We start from the raw sequence: 15,714 nt of genomic DNA, 5'->3' as shown, positions 1-15,714 counted from the left end.
GAGGGAGGGAGAGAAGGCGAGAAGGCGGCGGCGCTAGAATAACGAGCGGAGGTAACACTAACGATAACGTAAGACTAATCGTAACAATTCACCAAAGCGTGAAAAATAAGAGGAGGAAAGAAGGAGGGAGTGGGCGGGAATAGCGTGAGCGAGGAGAGAGAGAGAGAGGGAGGCAGGAGGTCGGTTCGGCCCCGCGCTGAGGCTTCTGACAGCTAAGCGGCGTGGGGTAGAAAGAAAATGTTGCTGCAGCGGGCTCGCGGAGAGGGAGCAGGGCCAATGGTGCAGCTCAGCGTTGGAGGTGAAAACGCACGAATAACCACAACCTCAAGAAAAACGCGGGACTTTTACCAAGACCCGCTGCTCCCGTACTTGCTGCAGTGCATTCACCCAGGGCTACGCGGCGCAGTGGAGGTGCAGGACCGCGCGGCGCTGCTCCGAGGCGCCCAGCTGCTGGTGGAGCACGGGACACCAGACGAGGTGGCACGCCGAATCGCGGTAGGAGTGCGGGAGGGCGACCCCAAAGGGGAAGATCCCTCCGTGCAGGAGACTGGCGACTTCGGGGCGGACATTCTCCTTGAGCCCGCCTTTGTCTCTCCCAGTTCGGAGTTTGCCTCCTTTTACGACGCGGATGAGGAGCTTCAGCGGCGGTGCCACCACTTCCTCCTAACCTTTACGGGCGCCCAGGAGGCATACAACGTTCCATACGATGTCCAGCGTCGTGTCGTGCCGGTTCTGTACGCATGGGTTGTGAATTGGGAGTTTCTTAGGCGCAACACGGAGTGCTGGGGGAGCGTCGCGGAATGCTTTTGTCGCGTGGTCCGTTCTCGTCGGCGACGGTTTTCGCTGCGTCCGGACTTTGAACTTCCGTGGCGACCACTTGTTGAGATTTTAATGTCGCTGTTTTTTCAGTTTGGCGTGATGGACCTGAACGTTTTTCAGGTTATGCGGAAGATCGCCGGGCGGCACTTGGAAGAGCTCTGTGAATTGGCCGCACTACACTTTGGCGCAGACGCCTGGCCGGGTCTGTGGGAGACGTTCGCACCGTACTTCTGCGAGGATCGCGAGGAGGCGCCGATGACGCTGTGCCTGCTCTGCCACCTATTCCCTGTCCACCAGCTTGCGGACGATGCGACCGGGGCGGCGCTGCCGCTCACGGAGCGCATTGTGAAGTTTCTCCTCGATGACGCGCTTTACTGGCAGCAGCGGTCCGGGAACTGGCTGGCGTACTCGCTCAAGATTCTCTTTAAGATGTCGCTCCACCACGTGGGGGTGGTTGACTTTGACAGCTACGCCGAGCCCCTGTTTTCCGCGATGCTGTACGAACTGCACCTTCCCATTGCCGAGGGCATGGCAATGCCCGAGAAGGCGGCCGGGTTCGGGGTGCTTAGCCAAATTTCCCTCTTCAGCATTGGGGAGAACGAGATGGCTATGGCCGAGGGCTGCGTTGGCAACATGCTCCCGCGTCGCACGGACTCCCCGCTGTGGAACCATTTGCAACGCTTCATTCACGCCACCAGTGTCTTCCTGCGCCCCAACGCCACGGATAAGGCGGTTCTGCGCCGCGTGTTTGCCTTCTACAGCAGCCTCGTGGCTGTCGTTCACCGCAGGATGAAGCGGCAGCGGAGCTACACCCGTGCGCGGACCACGCACCCAACCCAATGCGCGGGGCGACGCATTCCAGAGGCGTACCTGTGGAACCGCGACACCATAGACCGTTTCGTGGGGCTTGTGGCGCCGGTGCTGCGTCTCGCCTTGCACCATCGCCTTGAGGACGTCGCGCGCATCGTCGGCCTGCTCGCCTCCCTTTCTCCCCCCACCGTGCAGCAGCTGGTGTTGCCGTGCGTCGACGCCGGGATACGCGACCACGTCGGCTCATCGGCTCAACGTGCGCTGGCGCTGCGGCTTTTGACAAAGTCGCTCTTCCCACTCAGTGAGTGCCGGGCCACCCGCGACGAGTGCTGGCTTTTCCTCGCCGACGCGTTGCCGCTGCTGCTGCAGTGGGTGAGCCCCGGGGAGCTGTCGCTGTCGAGGCTGGTCCTGAACCTCGTCTTTCTCATCTGCTCCATGACGAAACTGCGTGATTTATTGGGAGGGCAGGACGCGGAGTGCTCCTTCGCCGTCGCACTCGTCGAGCGTCTGTTTGCCTGCGCTCCCCACGTGAAATTCGGTAAAGGGTGCGATTTTGACGTCCTCATACATGCCATGAATGCCCTCTCGCTTAACATGAGCGACGAGACACTTTCTTGCTGCATCTCCAGAGTGTGCAGGGAGGCGGACGCTCAAGGTTGCCTCTCCAACGCGCATGCCGTGAGTTGCCTGCTGGAGCCGATTGCCCGCCGTGCCCCTGAGCGCATGATGCGTTGGGCCATCCAGCGTTTTGCGCCGCCCCTGCAGAATGCGTCTACGTCCCACTGCGAGGTGCAGTGGTGTGCACATCTTCTTGCTGGGTGCATCCGTGGCGCGGGGCTCGCCGGATTCTCGCACCGACATGAACTGCTGCGTTGCATTCAGTGCCAGGTGTCGTTCATCACGAGCAAGGAGCGACTTCTGACGGCGGCTGCCCTGTACACCGCCGTGTTTGCCGCCTTCACAGAAAAGGTCTGTACGGAGGCGAAGGCGGAGGAGGCGCCCGTGTCGAGCACCGATGACTGGGCGGCGCAGGACGCGGAGGAAGTGGACGCCGACAGCAATCAGGACGCGTTTGAGGTGAGTATGTGCTTCTGTCGAAGCAGCACTGTGCAGATGACATGGCGGGAACCCACAGAGGCGCATCTTGCCTACGTGGTGGATGTCTACAGCCTGTTTATTGAGGACATCGTGGACACGGTCCACAACATTGAGCGGGTGCTGCCCCCCGCCGCGGCCGCGCGGGGCGATGGGCTGAAAAGTCTACTCCACCTCCCGACCGACGATGCATCTCAAGCGGCCAGCCACGAGGGGGCGGGGAGCGCGCCGGCGGCCGCCACGCCCACCGCGGCGCCCTTAGAGGCGAACAGTGACGCCTTTACCCCTAAAAACGTGCTGCGTGGGGTTATACTTTGGTTGCGTCTCGTGCTTGAGATTAACCAGGAGTGCCACGGCTCTGCCGGCGCCAACGGCAACAGCAACAAAAAGAGTAACATGGTGCCTTGGTGGGTGCAGGATCCAAAATGCACGTTGCCGTTGCTGCCACCCGCGTTGGTGTCCCCCGCTCTCATGCTTGTGCCGGAGCGGATACACAGACTTCTGATGGAGCACACGCTCCGCCGCATGGCGGGGAATATGGCGGAGGAAATTGTCATTGCGAAGGCGCTGCATTTAGACCGCAGCCCCGTGACGCATGGAATGCCCCCGTTGGATCCCACGCAGGCGAACGGAGTGGACCCCCGTGGTCTTCACTTGGTGCTGACCGTTTTAGCGGAGCTGTGCAACATCACCCCTGTGGCACCCCTGCAGTACGACCACTGCCGCATCTACACCCAAGGACCAGAGCTATTCGGGAGCAGTGTCGTGGAGCCATTGAAAGAGCGGCGTTATTTACCTGCCCTCTTCTGGCGCATGAAGGCAGAGTCGTACACGTACAAACGCCGTTTGCTTTTGCTACACACTGTGTCACCGAAGCGGCTTACAGAGCTGCTTTCGGTTGCCCACACTTTTCTTTTTTCACCGTACCTGTCAATTCAGGGTAATTGCTCTCAAATTTTGAGTGAATGCATACCGATGATGAGCTGCGCGGCGACGCGTCGCTTTCTCTCTCAGCACCTCTCAGTGCTTGAGCACATTGCAAAGCTGTGGGCCGAACAAGACGACGCCGTTTGCCAGCTTCCGCCTCGTCCTGGCGCAGTTGCCACGGCGACGACGACGCCGACGACGACGACTTCTTCCTCTTCCAAGGTGGACACAGGTGGCGCTGACGCGGAAAGCCCCGCCGGGGGCCAGGCTGAGGGGCGAGCGAATTCACCCGCAAGCTCTGCAGAAGACAACACGCACCGCCGCGGCGGCGCAAGCGGCGCTGTCGGCGACGAGGATGAATACAACGACGCGGACGCCTTTGCTGGGATTGATGAGGGCGACGACTACAACGGCGACTACATGAATGAGCTGCGGACGCACTGTTTGTCGCACCTGCGGAGGATACTCACCAGCGCCCTCCCACTGGCCTCCACGGGCTTTGGCAGCTCCTGCTTTTGCAACGACGAGGCATTGATTTATCGCACCTACGAGGTGCTGCTGCATCTCCCGGATCAGCTTGTTGTGCAGCGGGGCAACTCTCGTGTGATGCCGCGGAAACCCCATGAGTTCGGTGGCCTTGCAACGATGGAGGGCGCCACTGTGGCGCGTTTGTGTGACAAACTCCTCTTGCTCGCACTGCAGTTTGCCCACAGGGCACCAGACAGGACGGTTGACTGCCTTTTGAAGATTGTTACCCTCTACCGTCCCTCGCAAATCGCCCTACTCTCCCCGCAGAGCGTGCCCATCATCTTTCGTCTCTCCGTGAACAGTCACGGCAAGGCACGTGCAACTTCGCTTCACATCCTGCAGACGCTTGTGTTGTCACTGCGGGAGCCGCATCCAAAGGCGTATGTCTTGACTCGACGCGGTGCCTTGGAGACGAGCGAGAATGTGGGATTTTTTCGCGCACGCTACGAAGTGCTGAAACGCGACTGCCCTTCTTTTTACGGCTTGCGTGATGTGGGGTTGGCCTTTGTGCCGAAAGCCATACGCGTTGACGCCGAGGATGTGTCTCCCGACATGTTTCATGACGGCGAAGCGGCTACGGTTCCCGCCGCAACTGTCGAGTTTCGTAAGACGTACACAGAGAGAGGAAAGGACGACACCACCAACCCGGCTCAGGCAGGGCTAAAACAGCAACAGGAGCGTCTTGCACGAGAAGAGCTGAAGCGGGTCATTGGCCATCTTTCTGGCATTCTCGATACTGAACTTAACCCGCCTACCGCTGACGAACCCGGTCTGGAGGGGGCCGCCGCGGCGAAGTTGCGCGAGGGGTGGATATGGAAGGTGATGCAGCTGCGCCATGAACAGAAGACCTTTTCCGAGTGTCGAATGCGTGTGTGGAAAGCCATAGGAAAACTATTGGGGGTGGAGCCGTCGGTGCGCCTCTTTACGCGCTTGTCGCGTTTGTGGCTAAGTGACTTTGTCACACTCGCGCGTGGCGGTGGCGCGACTGCAAAGGAAAGCCCCCAGTGGCTGTTTTCGTGCGTCTTCGATCTCTTGGTGGCCGCCATTCGCATGTCCAAACGGCACCCTGCTGTGCGGCAGGAGGTGCTCACGTGCTACATCGACGCGCTGCGACTGGTGTGTACCAGTATTTTGGTGCCGCATGGCGTACTGGTTTCCTTTTTGCAGAGCGTTGCGGCCCTAGGCGAGGCACTCAAGGTGGATGAGGTGTGGTCGATTTACGAGTTCCTCTTTGCGGCGCTGATGCCGTCGCCGCCGAGCGCCGCCGCGGCTACAGATCCACCAAGCACGGAGGAGGACACGGACACAGTCGCGCAGTGCAGTACCTCGTGCTGCTCTGGGAGGACGCAGGAGTTACAACGGGTGTTGAGCGTCATGGTGCACCTGCTGGGCGTCTTTGCGCACGAGGTCAATGTCGAGCTTCTGCCCCGGCTCTGTGAGCAGGTGCTGCGCAACAAGGAGGTATTTCTCTACAGCCTTTCCTCCTGTATTCAAGGCTGGGCTGCTTGTGTGATTTCAGAAATCATGTGCCTTTCCTTGTGTAAAAGTGAGTATATCCCTCCAAATGTCAATGCAGTGGGTGAACTCCTGCGGTTTGTTGATCGGATAGAGCGATTGGTTGAACTTCCACCACCGCCGCAGCCGGAGCCGCAACCGACGCTAGCGCCGTGGAGTGAAACACCTGCATTGGGGGCAGCACCACTGCCACTTGTATCCAAGTTTGCTGCTACCGTTGGGCCGCCACCGGAGTGTCCAATGGACCCCTCTCTGCCGCTGGTTGAGGGTTTTAGCCTTGACTCTGGTCGTTGCACGATGCCAGCCGCAAAACTTGCAACCGTAAAGACATTTGTTGCGTGCTGGGCCAGGGCAACCCCGCCCCTACTAGCCTTGCGTGCGCAGCCGGTCCTCAGTGTTCTTGTGCGTGCGCTAGACATCGCTATGCCTGAGATGGATGGCTTGACGTTTCAGGTGGAGTCGGCGTTGCAAAGCATCGCCTGTGTCCGCTTGCCGAAAGGCACGATTCAGGATATGCTGCAGATGCTGTGTAGCATCCTCAAGGAGGAAAGGCCGTATGGTAAGTCGCGTCAGGCCAAAGTTGCCCTTAGTCGCATGCTCTGTCGTGTGCTGCTTAACAATCTCCATCGTATTGGCAAGTTTGCGGCCATGCAGAATGTTGCAGCTGCGGCCTTGGCATCTATTGGCCACGGCGATGGGCGCGTTCGCAGTGAGGGGAGGTTGCTTTTGGCGGTTCTCTCACGGGTGGCGTCGGTGGAGCAGATTGAGCAGATTATTCGGGGCTACTTTCAGGAGCTGCGCGCCTTGTCGCCGGTGGCGGCGTCCATGGCGGGCGCCCACCCCCAGTCGCCGCTCACGCACCACGAGAATTTGCGCCGGCGCCGCCGCATCGCGTTGCTGCTCGCGTTGTGTTCGCTTTTGTCCGCCACGCCGGGGGTCGTGCCGCCGTACGTGCCGCGCCTGGTGGAGCGCCTGGCCGCCTACGCGAGCGACCCGGCACCGGAGGTGCAGCGGGCCGTGCGGCTGGCGTTCGACGACTGGTGGCGCTCGCACCGCGAGGGGTGGGAGCTGGAGCACAGGCCCCGCTTCGCCGCCGCCGGGGTCCACATCGAGGGCATGCTGCCGCTGCTCACCGCCCCCGCGTACCTCGTCTGAGCGGCGCCGCCAGGCAAACGCAAAAGCGGCCGCAGGCGGAGGCGGCGGCGTCGCACAAAGCAACAGCCGCGAGGAGGGGGGGAAAAAAAGACGAAAAGAAAAAGAAAAAGCAACAAAAACAACAGCAACAACAACAACGACAAAATAACAACAACAACAAAGAAATGAAAGGAAGTCAAGCACGGAGCTTCACACAACAGGAACGCCCATGCAAGCAAAACACACACACACACACACACGCACACGCACACGCACAGACGAAATAAATAAGGAGTAATATGACGCAAAAGGAAAAAAAAAAACGAAAAAGGACGGTAATATAAACGCGAAGAACTCCGCTGCTTGACAGCCACAAATACGAATATGTAAGTATCTGTGTTTGTGTAAAGCAACCCTCTTGTTTGTTTGCTTCCTTTGTCTCTCACCCACTGTGCGTTGTGAAGAGGGCCTTTCGTGTGAGTGGAAATGACATGAATGGAGCGGAAAACGGAAGCGAGGAAAATGGGCGGCATACGCCGCCATTGGTGGGTAACTGATGCATAACGCAGCGCGCCTTGCGAAGTTTCTTCGCGGCGATCAAATTTCCTTCTGCCTCTATCGACACCTGCATCACGGAATAGAAGACGCATAACCCTCTGAAGGGGGAGGGGAGGGAAGAACCCCTCCCCCCCCCTCTCCCTCAAAAAAAGCCAAAACAAAAAAACAATCGCCATCACCACATGGAGAAGAGCGCTGTCAATTAATGTTTAATCAAAGGAACGTAAGGTCCTACTTGGAACACAAACAAGGATGCATGCACAACTGCATTCATAGACGGAGGGAGACACACCAGCATCTCCCTTTGTTTGTGGGTGGGTGTGCGTGCGTTCCTTTATTATTAATATTATTATTATTATTCTGCTTGCTGCTGCTGTTGCCTGCGTTGTCAACCCGCATCCACCCCGCCCCGTCTCCGCCTTGGCGATCTTGTTGTTCCTTTCGTCTCCTCTCGTTTTCTTTGCGTCTCTTTCTGCGCAGAAGCGTCATACCTCAAGACGTGTCTTGGCTCGTTTTCCTGTCTTCCTCCCTCTCCTCGTGATTGGCCGCCTGCGTGTGCTCCTTACGACGCTCCGCCTGGCGTCACCGGCGTGAAAAGAGAACGGCAGAATACAAAACAAAACAAAAAAAATAAGGAAATTGGGGCTAACTGCCTTGCGAGCGGTTGGGGACGATGAGCGCGGATCCAGAGGTGAGTACAGAGCCAGGGGTGCCGGAGGAGATGGCCGGGGCTGCCGCTCCGGCAGCGGCGCCGCGGCTGCCATTGCAGTCAGCCCTTCTGCGCGACGTGGAACAACTTCACAGTGCCGTCGTGCAGACCGCGTCGCTTCTCACGGAGACGACGGAGCAACTGTTGCCTATGCGAGCTGCACTAGCGACGTTGATGAGCAACCTGCGCCTATGTCGTCATTGCATACGAAGGAAAAAGGCAAATGGTATTGTTTCTCGTCTTTTGATTGCCGGACCCGCGCAGTCGGGGAAGAGTGCCGTATTGGATTTTATTTTTCAGCCCCGGGCCCAGACGACGCTGGAAACTGCGGCCATGGCTTCTATTTCACCTGGGGCCTCTACTGCGGTTCTTGTAGACGGGGATTGCAGCACGAGCTTGGATTCCACAAGGAGAAGATCCCTGCCGCCGCCGGTGAGGTTCCATGCGGCCCCAGTGGGAAATTACAGCATGAATCGCTCGAGTATTTGCAGTGCCGCCTACGGTACAATAGGCGGGTTGCTGTGCAAAAGGCCTAGTGGGTTAAATGAGGTGGAGGAGTGCGATGAGGTAGAGGGTATTCTTTGCCCGTCGGAATCCTTGACAAGCGCAGTTAACTCTCCGGACCGCGGCAGCAAGCTACACTCATGGCAAAATCCTGACGATGTTGTGCCGCAAGACGCGACTCTGTCACCCTTTCTTGGCGGCCGTGCACGTCGGCGACAGCCTCGTTGGAACGATGGGCAAAGAAGTAGACCGTTTTTAAAACTTGTGAAGGTCTCGCCGTTTCCTGAGACGCATTTGACGCGGTCTGTGTCGAGTGACGCTGCGTCGTTTTGCACGGATTCAACGCCGTTCCCTTGCGCACTGGTGGCCTCTGGTGGGTTTGAGACGACCGTTGTGGACCGTATTCGCAGGAGCCAATCTAACACGGTCGTGGATTGGCTACGACAGGGGCAGAATTACAGGTGCTGTTGTCTGACCAATGAAAGCTGCTCACCGCTGTCGCATAGCGGCGCTTCTCTTCTTCTTCGGCGGACGGCAGCGACGTCTGCCGTCGGTGTGGAACCGGATTGTGTCTCTCCAGGGCCATCTAAGCTGTGTCCAGCACACTCTTGGCTGTTGCAGGAGGGCGCAGGGGGCGTTGTGCGGGGCGAGCATGAAGGGACGTCATTCGTTCAGCTGCCTGACTCCCTCCGCGCCGAGGCGGTTTTCTTCACGCTTCCGTGCGAGCTGGTTGGCACGCACCGCATGCTGGCTGCCGTGAATAAACTTTTTCACCCCTTTGCTGTCCGCACTGAGGACGACGCCGCGGGTGAGCCTGCCACAACGCTGCCAGGCCAACAGCAGTGCCACCATCCGCAGAAAAAGGCACATTGTGCTCACGCTGCGGATGACAGAGAGGCTATTCGTCAGCTCATTTCGGACATGACGTGCTATGTACTAACCTTCTCTGACGCCATTCTCGTGCGTTCTGAGGGCGTGCATACGACGGACAAGCAACTCTCCAATCGGCCACCACCGATGGCGGGGAGTCTTCCGGAGCTCATTGCGTTGTTTCAAAAGGAAATGCGGCGACTCTTTGACGTTCATGTGGAGGATTGGCAGGTGATTCCTTTTAGTGGTCCTATGAGCCGCGTCACAAGGGATGCGCTTACGGCGATTTACGAGAAGCGCTTCACTACGGCGCGATCCCTGGATGTCGAGGAGACTCTACCATCTGCCTCCACCGCGGGCTCGCCGTTGTTTCCAGCGAGTTCCACCGCCTTGTTGCCGACACCACCGGTTGCAGGGAATACGGAACTGAACGCGCAGTCGGCAATAGCAGAGTATTGTGATGTCGTGTATGGCCAGCGATTCAAACAGCGCCAAGACCGTTTGTCGCCAGAGCAACTGGAGGAAGTCGTTTGGCAGCACGCCTTGAGAGACATGTGGCGCGCGTCGGGGGCACAGCAGCTTCTTCGCACGGCAAGATGCTTTGAGTGGAATTTCTTTCAGAACACTTTGTTTTACCTTGCCCTCTCGCTCGTGCTTTGTAGCAGGCAGCTGCAGTTGGTGCTACCACAGGCACAGAAATCGCTTCGGCTGCAAGTGAAAGGTGCCCAAAATGATTTGAGGCGACTAAAGCGGGAGGATGGCAGGGTGAGTTTGGTGCTTCGGCGACTGAGGGAGGAGTGCATCCCTCGGCAGATGTCCCAAGTTATTTTGCATAGGGTTCAGGAACAATTTGAGGAACTCACCCTGCGCTTTTGGTGGACGTTGGTGACGCTGCTGGACGAGGAGAATGTGCGCTATGATGTCTACCGCCGCGGCGAGACACAAATGCTACCCTCCTCTCCTCGTTACCCGCCGCTGACGCCATCGGCGTCGTCTGTGGAGGCGCGGGAGCGACTGTGCAAACGGTACCGCCGTTTTCTGGGGGCTTACGTGGCCCAACGTTACGAGACCCAAATGTCGCAACTGCAGTCCATCATTCGCGAGGCGGATGCGCGGACCGGCAACGCCACACTGGTGACGGGCGTCAATGGATGCCCGAACGATGCAGAGAGGACGCGTGAGTTGCCCTCCGGCGCTGCGTCTGTGTTGGCCCCCGACCTGCCGCGCCCTGCGGAGGACGTCAGGCACCACATTCCTTTTGTTGAAGCGAACGCGCGGGAGTTGAAGCGGACGATGCGGAAAGAGCTCTCCCTACTCGTTGCTCGCCTCAACACTGAGGTGATCAATTACTTCATGGCGGAGCTGGTAATTGCGTTGCCAGGGTTTGTCAAGGTGTGTGAAGTGCAGCGGGAGCTCGCGAAGCGGACAATGCTGCAGCTGGTGACTGCCGTGAACTCTGGAGAGGCGTACGACCCCACAGAGCGAAAGTTGCTGCGTTCAATGCTGAGTGAAATCCCACGCTTCCCGCTTCTTGAGATGCGGCCAAACCAGGAGCTCGAGACGTTTGTAACCGGGCTGCGGAGTGCGCTGTGCCAGGACCAGGTGAAGTTGTACGTCAAGCAGCTGGATGGGGGCTGGGACGGGCAGTGTGCGGGGTGTGCGGCAACGACCTCGGCGTACCTGGCGAAGTCGGAAGAGGAGGGCCACACGCGGCAGCTGCGGTCGCTGGACTTTGTTCAGCCGCGGAAGTCCAGCTTCCTGCGGCTGCTGCGCGAGCACCGCGACATCGCCTGGGCCCCGATGGAGGTGGCTGAGCTGACGCCGCCGTCGGCGCCGAGCCGGGTGCAGAGGTCGGGCTCCGTTGTGTTCAAGCGGCAGCCGTCGACGGAGGACGCTGCGGGGGCGACCGCAACGCCCGCGGTAGACACGTACACGGTGACCGCGAAGAAGCACCCACACGAGGGTGACAAGGCCACACTGAACCTATACAGCGACATTGTTGCCTCCAGGAGCAACCCGATCTGGTTCTTTCTTGCCGTGTGGCAGGAGGCACTTTCTGCGATGACGTTTTCTCCCTGGCTGCTGTTGCACGGCGTGCGCTATGCCACTCTGCTAAACAATATTACGTTCATTTTACTCAAGGGGCAGGCTCGGCTGGAGGCGGTGACGAGGGAAGAAAGCTGTAAGGCCGAGGCAACACTGCAGAGCCTGTGGCAAGAAAAGCGTCTCCTGGGGGAGGACTTGCCCTCCTCGCTGCAGCACCTCAGCACCACCGCCAAGGCCGTGGCCTGTGAGATGAAGTCGCTTAATGCAGATACCTTTCGAAGCCTCTCCGTCTGAGGTTGCTGTGGATAACCGTGAAAATAGGAATCTAACGCCGCGTATTGTTAATCGCGCGTATTTGACGGCGGTGTTTCTTGCTTTTTTTTTCCCCCCTTTCATTCCCACGATTGGAGTGACACACGTGCGCCGCGGATCTGCGTATGTAACCAGTTGGCGTGCATCGATCCACACACACACACATGCACGCGCGCGCACACACACATGCATGTATGTATATGTATGTATATATATATATATCTATTGCGGCATCAGTGAGACTGTGACGAGCGGTTCGCCTTGGAATTTGTGGTTGCAGCGGGTCAAAAGTTTTGTCCTCGTTCCGTACTTATTACCCCCCTTCCGGACCTCTTTGTGTTTTTTTTTCTGTTTTTCATTGCCCTGAGAACTCGCGACTATGTCGCCCAAATGAAAGCAGGGGGGCTCACTTCGCAGCACGGGCGATGTTCTCGCGGCACTTCAGCCAACACGTCCCCGCTAAGAGCCGCGTGCTTTTCCCACTCGCGTTTGCGTAAGAGTTTTTTTTGTTCTTTCTGGCTTTCGTTTTTTCCTGCGATGTTGTCTTCTCTGCTGCCTTTTTTTGCGCCCTCATGCGTCGACCGCAAACGTTTTTGTTCGCCACCGCTGCGAAGAGGCAGAAGCGGCGGACATCACCGCTGCACGGAGGGGAGGCGGGTGGTGGCTGCGCATAGAGGCGGCGCACCCGCACTGCACACACTCAGAGCGGTGGCGAGGGAAGGAAGGAGGGAAGGACGCAGCAAGCAACAGCGGCAGCGGTTTAAAGAAGGAAAGAAAAAACAAAACGAAAACAGCAACAGCAACAACAAAAAAGTGAACAATGACGGACGCCGCCACGGCGTCCGCCGTGCGTGATTACACGGCAATATTTAGTGCGGCAATGCCACCGGTCCTTCGCAGTCAGTCCGGCACCTCCTCTGCGCTGCTGCAGTCCGCGTCAGCCGCGCTGGCAGCGACGTCGCCGAGCTGCCTGGAGTGGCGGCCGTATCGTTCCGGGGAGATGGGTGGGCGCGGCGCGGCGATGACGAGGCTGCTGCTTGGCAGTTCCGGCGCGGCGCCGCACACCAGGCAGCTGGAGGCGGGTTTGCTGCGCCGGGAGGTTCTGCTCCGCGGGGAATTTGACCGTCTGCGCCATGCTGAGGAGGAACGCGTGCGCTGGGACCACCAGCGTGAGCACGAGGCGCGGCTCGCGGAGGAGCAGCTGCGGTTGCTCGAGACCGCGAAGGCAATAGAGCTCGAGCGCGCGAAGCGCACGGAGGAGCAGCAGCAACGCGTCCTGGCGCAGGAGCGGGAGCTGGAGGAGTGGAAGCAAGAGCGGGCAAAAGAGATGGAGGAGCAGCGGCGCCGACGCGTGGAGGAGGAGGACCGGCTGCGCGCCCGCCAACACGAGCGGGAGATGCTGCTGATGCGGGAGGAGGCGGAGCTGCGGCTTCAAACGCAGAAGTCGCTCGAGGGCCACAAACAGTCCATCGAGAGCACTGTCAAGGGGGCCGCGGAGTCGATGCTGGGGCGGCTTCGCGAGGAGTTCAAGGAGGTGGAGAGACAGTGGAGCACGCGCTTTGAGCGTCTGCAGCTGGAACACAGCGGCGAGACGGCCGCGCTGCGCCACGACATCGAGCGCGAGCGGCAACTCGTCGCCCGCGGTGAGGCGCAACTCTCAGAGACGCGGGCGCAGCTCGACAAGCTGCACACGCTGGTAGAGGAGCTGCGGCGGCAGAAGGACGGCGACGCACACAGCCGGGCAACGGAGACGTCGCTGAAAGAATTGCACCAAAAAGCCGTTGACCGGCTGCAGCGGGCCTTTGAGGAGGACAAGCAAAGCAGCAAGCAGTGGTTCATGGAGGAGCAGCAGCGCACGCAGAAGTTGCACGAAAGCGCCCTCCTTGAGGCGGAGGAAAAACACCGGGACCAGGTGCGTCGCTTGGAGGCAGCCCTAGATGAGGCAAGGCGTCAGCTGCGCGAGGCGGAGGGCGAGCTGCAGCAGTACAAGGTGAAGCTGCCGACGGCCGCGGCGGAGGAGGCGCGACTGCGGGAGGAGTTGCGGACTGTGCGCAAGCAGCTAAATGAAGCTGTGGACGCAAAGCAGCACGCGGAGCGGCAGTCTCGTGAGCTAGAGCGAGAGTGCGAAGATGGACGCAAGGCCCAGCAGGCGCTGCAGCTGGAGATGGATGCGGAGGCAGCGCGACACGGGGCGGAGCTGCGGTCAGCGCGCGAAGAGTGCGAGCAAGTCGCGGAGGAGCTCGCCCGTGCAAGGAAGACGCACGCGGAGGAGCTGCAGGAAATTCGCAGGAAGCAGCGCTCTGGCGGGAACGCCGTGTCACGTGACGCGACAAAGGAGGTGGATGTGACAATCCGACGAATGAACGAGCGCCACGAGGAGGCGAGGCGCGCGCTGGAGGCGGAGAAGGCGCAGCTGACGCGCCAGGTGCGAGAGGCAGAGCAGCGGCACGAAGACGCACGGCAGCGTCTAGAACTCGAGTTTGACAAACTGGAGGCTGCGCGGCGCGACGGCGAGCGGCTTAAGCAGCAGCTAGATGAGAAGGATCGCGCCGTGGCCGAACTGCAGGGGGTCGTTGAGGAACTCAAGCGGAAGGACGTCTCCGCCGCCGACGCAGCCGCAGAAAATCGCAAACTGCAGCAGGAATTAGAGCAGTTGCGCCGCAGCCACGAGGCCGCTGCGCGTGCCAAGGAGAGCGAACTTCAGGATTTGCGTCGCGACGCTTCGGATGCGCGGCGGCGGAGTGCTGCCTTGCAGGAAGAGTTGACGGCCGCGCAGCGAGTGCGGGGGGAGGTGGAGGTGCGGATGAAGCGTCTCGCGGACGAGGCGGCGCTGACGGAAAAACAACTTCGTCGCGAAGCGGAGGAGGCGACGCAGGCCGCGCAGTCTTGGAAAGACCGCTACACCCAGATGCAGACGGCGTCGGCGTCGTCGGCCCCAAGAATGCAGACTTTGCTAAACGAAAAGGAAAGTGAGCTGTCGCTGCTTCGTGACACCATAGACGCCCTGAAACGGGACAGGGACACGCTGGAGAAGCGGGTGCAAGAGGTCCAGACGACCGCTACCACGAGGGAGCAAGAGATGCTTGATCAGGCGACCACAGTGAAGGCGCTAAATGCCGAGATTGCCTCGTTGCGGGAACAACTTTCGACGGCGATGCGGTCAGCGAAGGCGGCGGCGCCGCATTGCCCGCCCCAGACGTTGGAGCACTCCCCCTTGCACAGGGCAACAGGCGCCGAGGCATCTCCCGACGCGCGCCTCGCACAAGCAAAGTCGACGGTAGAATCCCCTGCAAGCGACAGCCTTAGATTTGCCGCCACGGGAGCGCAGCCTCTTCCGCAAACGGCGCGCTCTGCTTCCGATTTTGTGAGTGTGTTCCCGCCGCCCGCTCCGTTCACGACGCCGCGAGCCCCCGCGGCAGGAAGCCCACCACATGCTCCCCCCCCGGATATTTCCTTGACGCCGCGCTCCTCTGCCACGGTGCCCCCGGCGCGGCTTCCTGAGGGGCTCTCTTTTTCTGCTGGGCATCAGTCACTTTCTACGGCTCGAGCATCGCTTCCAGTTGTCGATTCTGCAGGGGCGGGAATACTGAACTTGGGAGCACATGCATCCGTGCTTCTTTCACCACCTGCATCTCCGCAACCTGGCCATTCTGCAAGCGCTTCGCGGACGTCTTCGTTCACGGTGCCGGTGCCGGCGCCCTCGACGGCCCCGGCGGCGGCAGTTGCTCCTCCTCCTCAGGCAGCTGTGCCAATGCCAGTCCCTGCATCTCCGCAACCTGGCCATTCTGCAAGCGGTTCGCGGACGTCTTCGTTCACGGTGCAGGTGCCGGCGCCCTCGACGGCCCCGGCGGCGGCAGGTGCTCCTCCTCCTCAGGCAGCTGTGCCAA

The 15,714-nt window shown here is 59.9% G+C and overlaps 3 protein-coding genes across 3 annotated transcripts, besides 9 other annotated features; all 3 read left to right on the top strand.

Moving 5' to 3' along the window:
• Window positions 1-108: 108 nt before the first annotated feature.
• Window positions 109-172: a microsatellite.
• Window positions 173-237: 65 nt separating this feature from the next.
• Tco025E_06583 (uncharacterized protein) lies at window positions 238-6,849 on the top strand (the record flags this gene model as incomplete). Its single annotated transcript, XM_029373458.1, has 1 exon — window positions 238-6,849. The coding sequence occupies one exon, from the start codon at window positions 238-240 to the stop codon at window positions 6,847-6,849; it is 6,612 nt and encodes a 2,203-aa protein (XP_029226421.1).
• An 84-nt stretch (window positions 6,850-6,933) lies between these two features.
• Window positions 6,934-6,959: a microsatellite.
• Window positions 6,960-7,009: a microsatellite.
• Window positions 7,010-7,071: 62 nt separating this feature from the next.
• Window positions 7,072-7,105: a microsatellite.
• Window positions 7,106-7,720: 615 nt separating this feature from the next.
• Window positions 7,721-7,746: a microsatellite.
• Window positions 7,747-7,994: 248 nt separating this feature from the next.
• Window positions 7,995-8,020: a microsatellite.
• A 39-nt stretch (window positions 8,021-8,059) lies between these two features.
• On the top strand, window positions 8,060-11,809 carry Tco025E_06582 (uncharacterized protein; the record flags this gene model as incomplete). The annotated part of the gene is made up of 1 exon (XM_029373457.1): window positions 8,060-11,809. The coding sequence occupies one exon, from the start codon at window positions 8,060-8,062 to the stop codon at window positions 11,807-11,809; it is 3,750 nt and encodes a 1,249-aa protein (XP_029226420.1).
• Window positions 11,810-11,978: 169 nt separating this feature from the next.
• Window positions 11,979-12,014: a microsatellite.
• Window positions 12,015-12,017: 3 nt separating this feature from the next.
• Window positions 12,018-12,053: a microsatellite.
• Window positions 12,054-12,540: 487 nt separating this feature from the next.
• Window positions 12,541-12,562: a microsatellite.
• An 85-nt stretch (window positions 12,563-12,647) lies between these two features.
• Window positions 12,648-15,714, top strand: Tco025E_06581 (vesicular transport-associated repeat protein; the record flags this gene model as incomplete). Its single annotated transcript, XM_029373456.1, has 1 exon — window positions 12,648-15,714. A coding segment is annotated over one exon (3,067 nt), but the record flags the coding sequence as incomplete, so codon positions are not given.

The sequence above is a fragment of the Trypanosoma conorhini genome (assembly GCF_003719485.1).
Source record: "Trypanosoma conorhini strain 025E chromosome Unknown Tco_14.4_contig_00451, whole genome shotgun sequence".
Lineage (NCBI taxonomy): Eukaryota > Euglenozoa > Kinetoplastea > Trypanosomatida > Trypanosomatidae > Trypanosoma > Trypanosoma conorhini.
The sequence above is the reverse complement of the archived record's forward strand: the minus strand, read 5'-3'. Positions and strand labels throughout refer to the sequence as shown.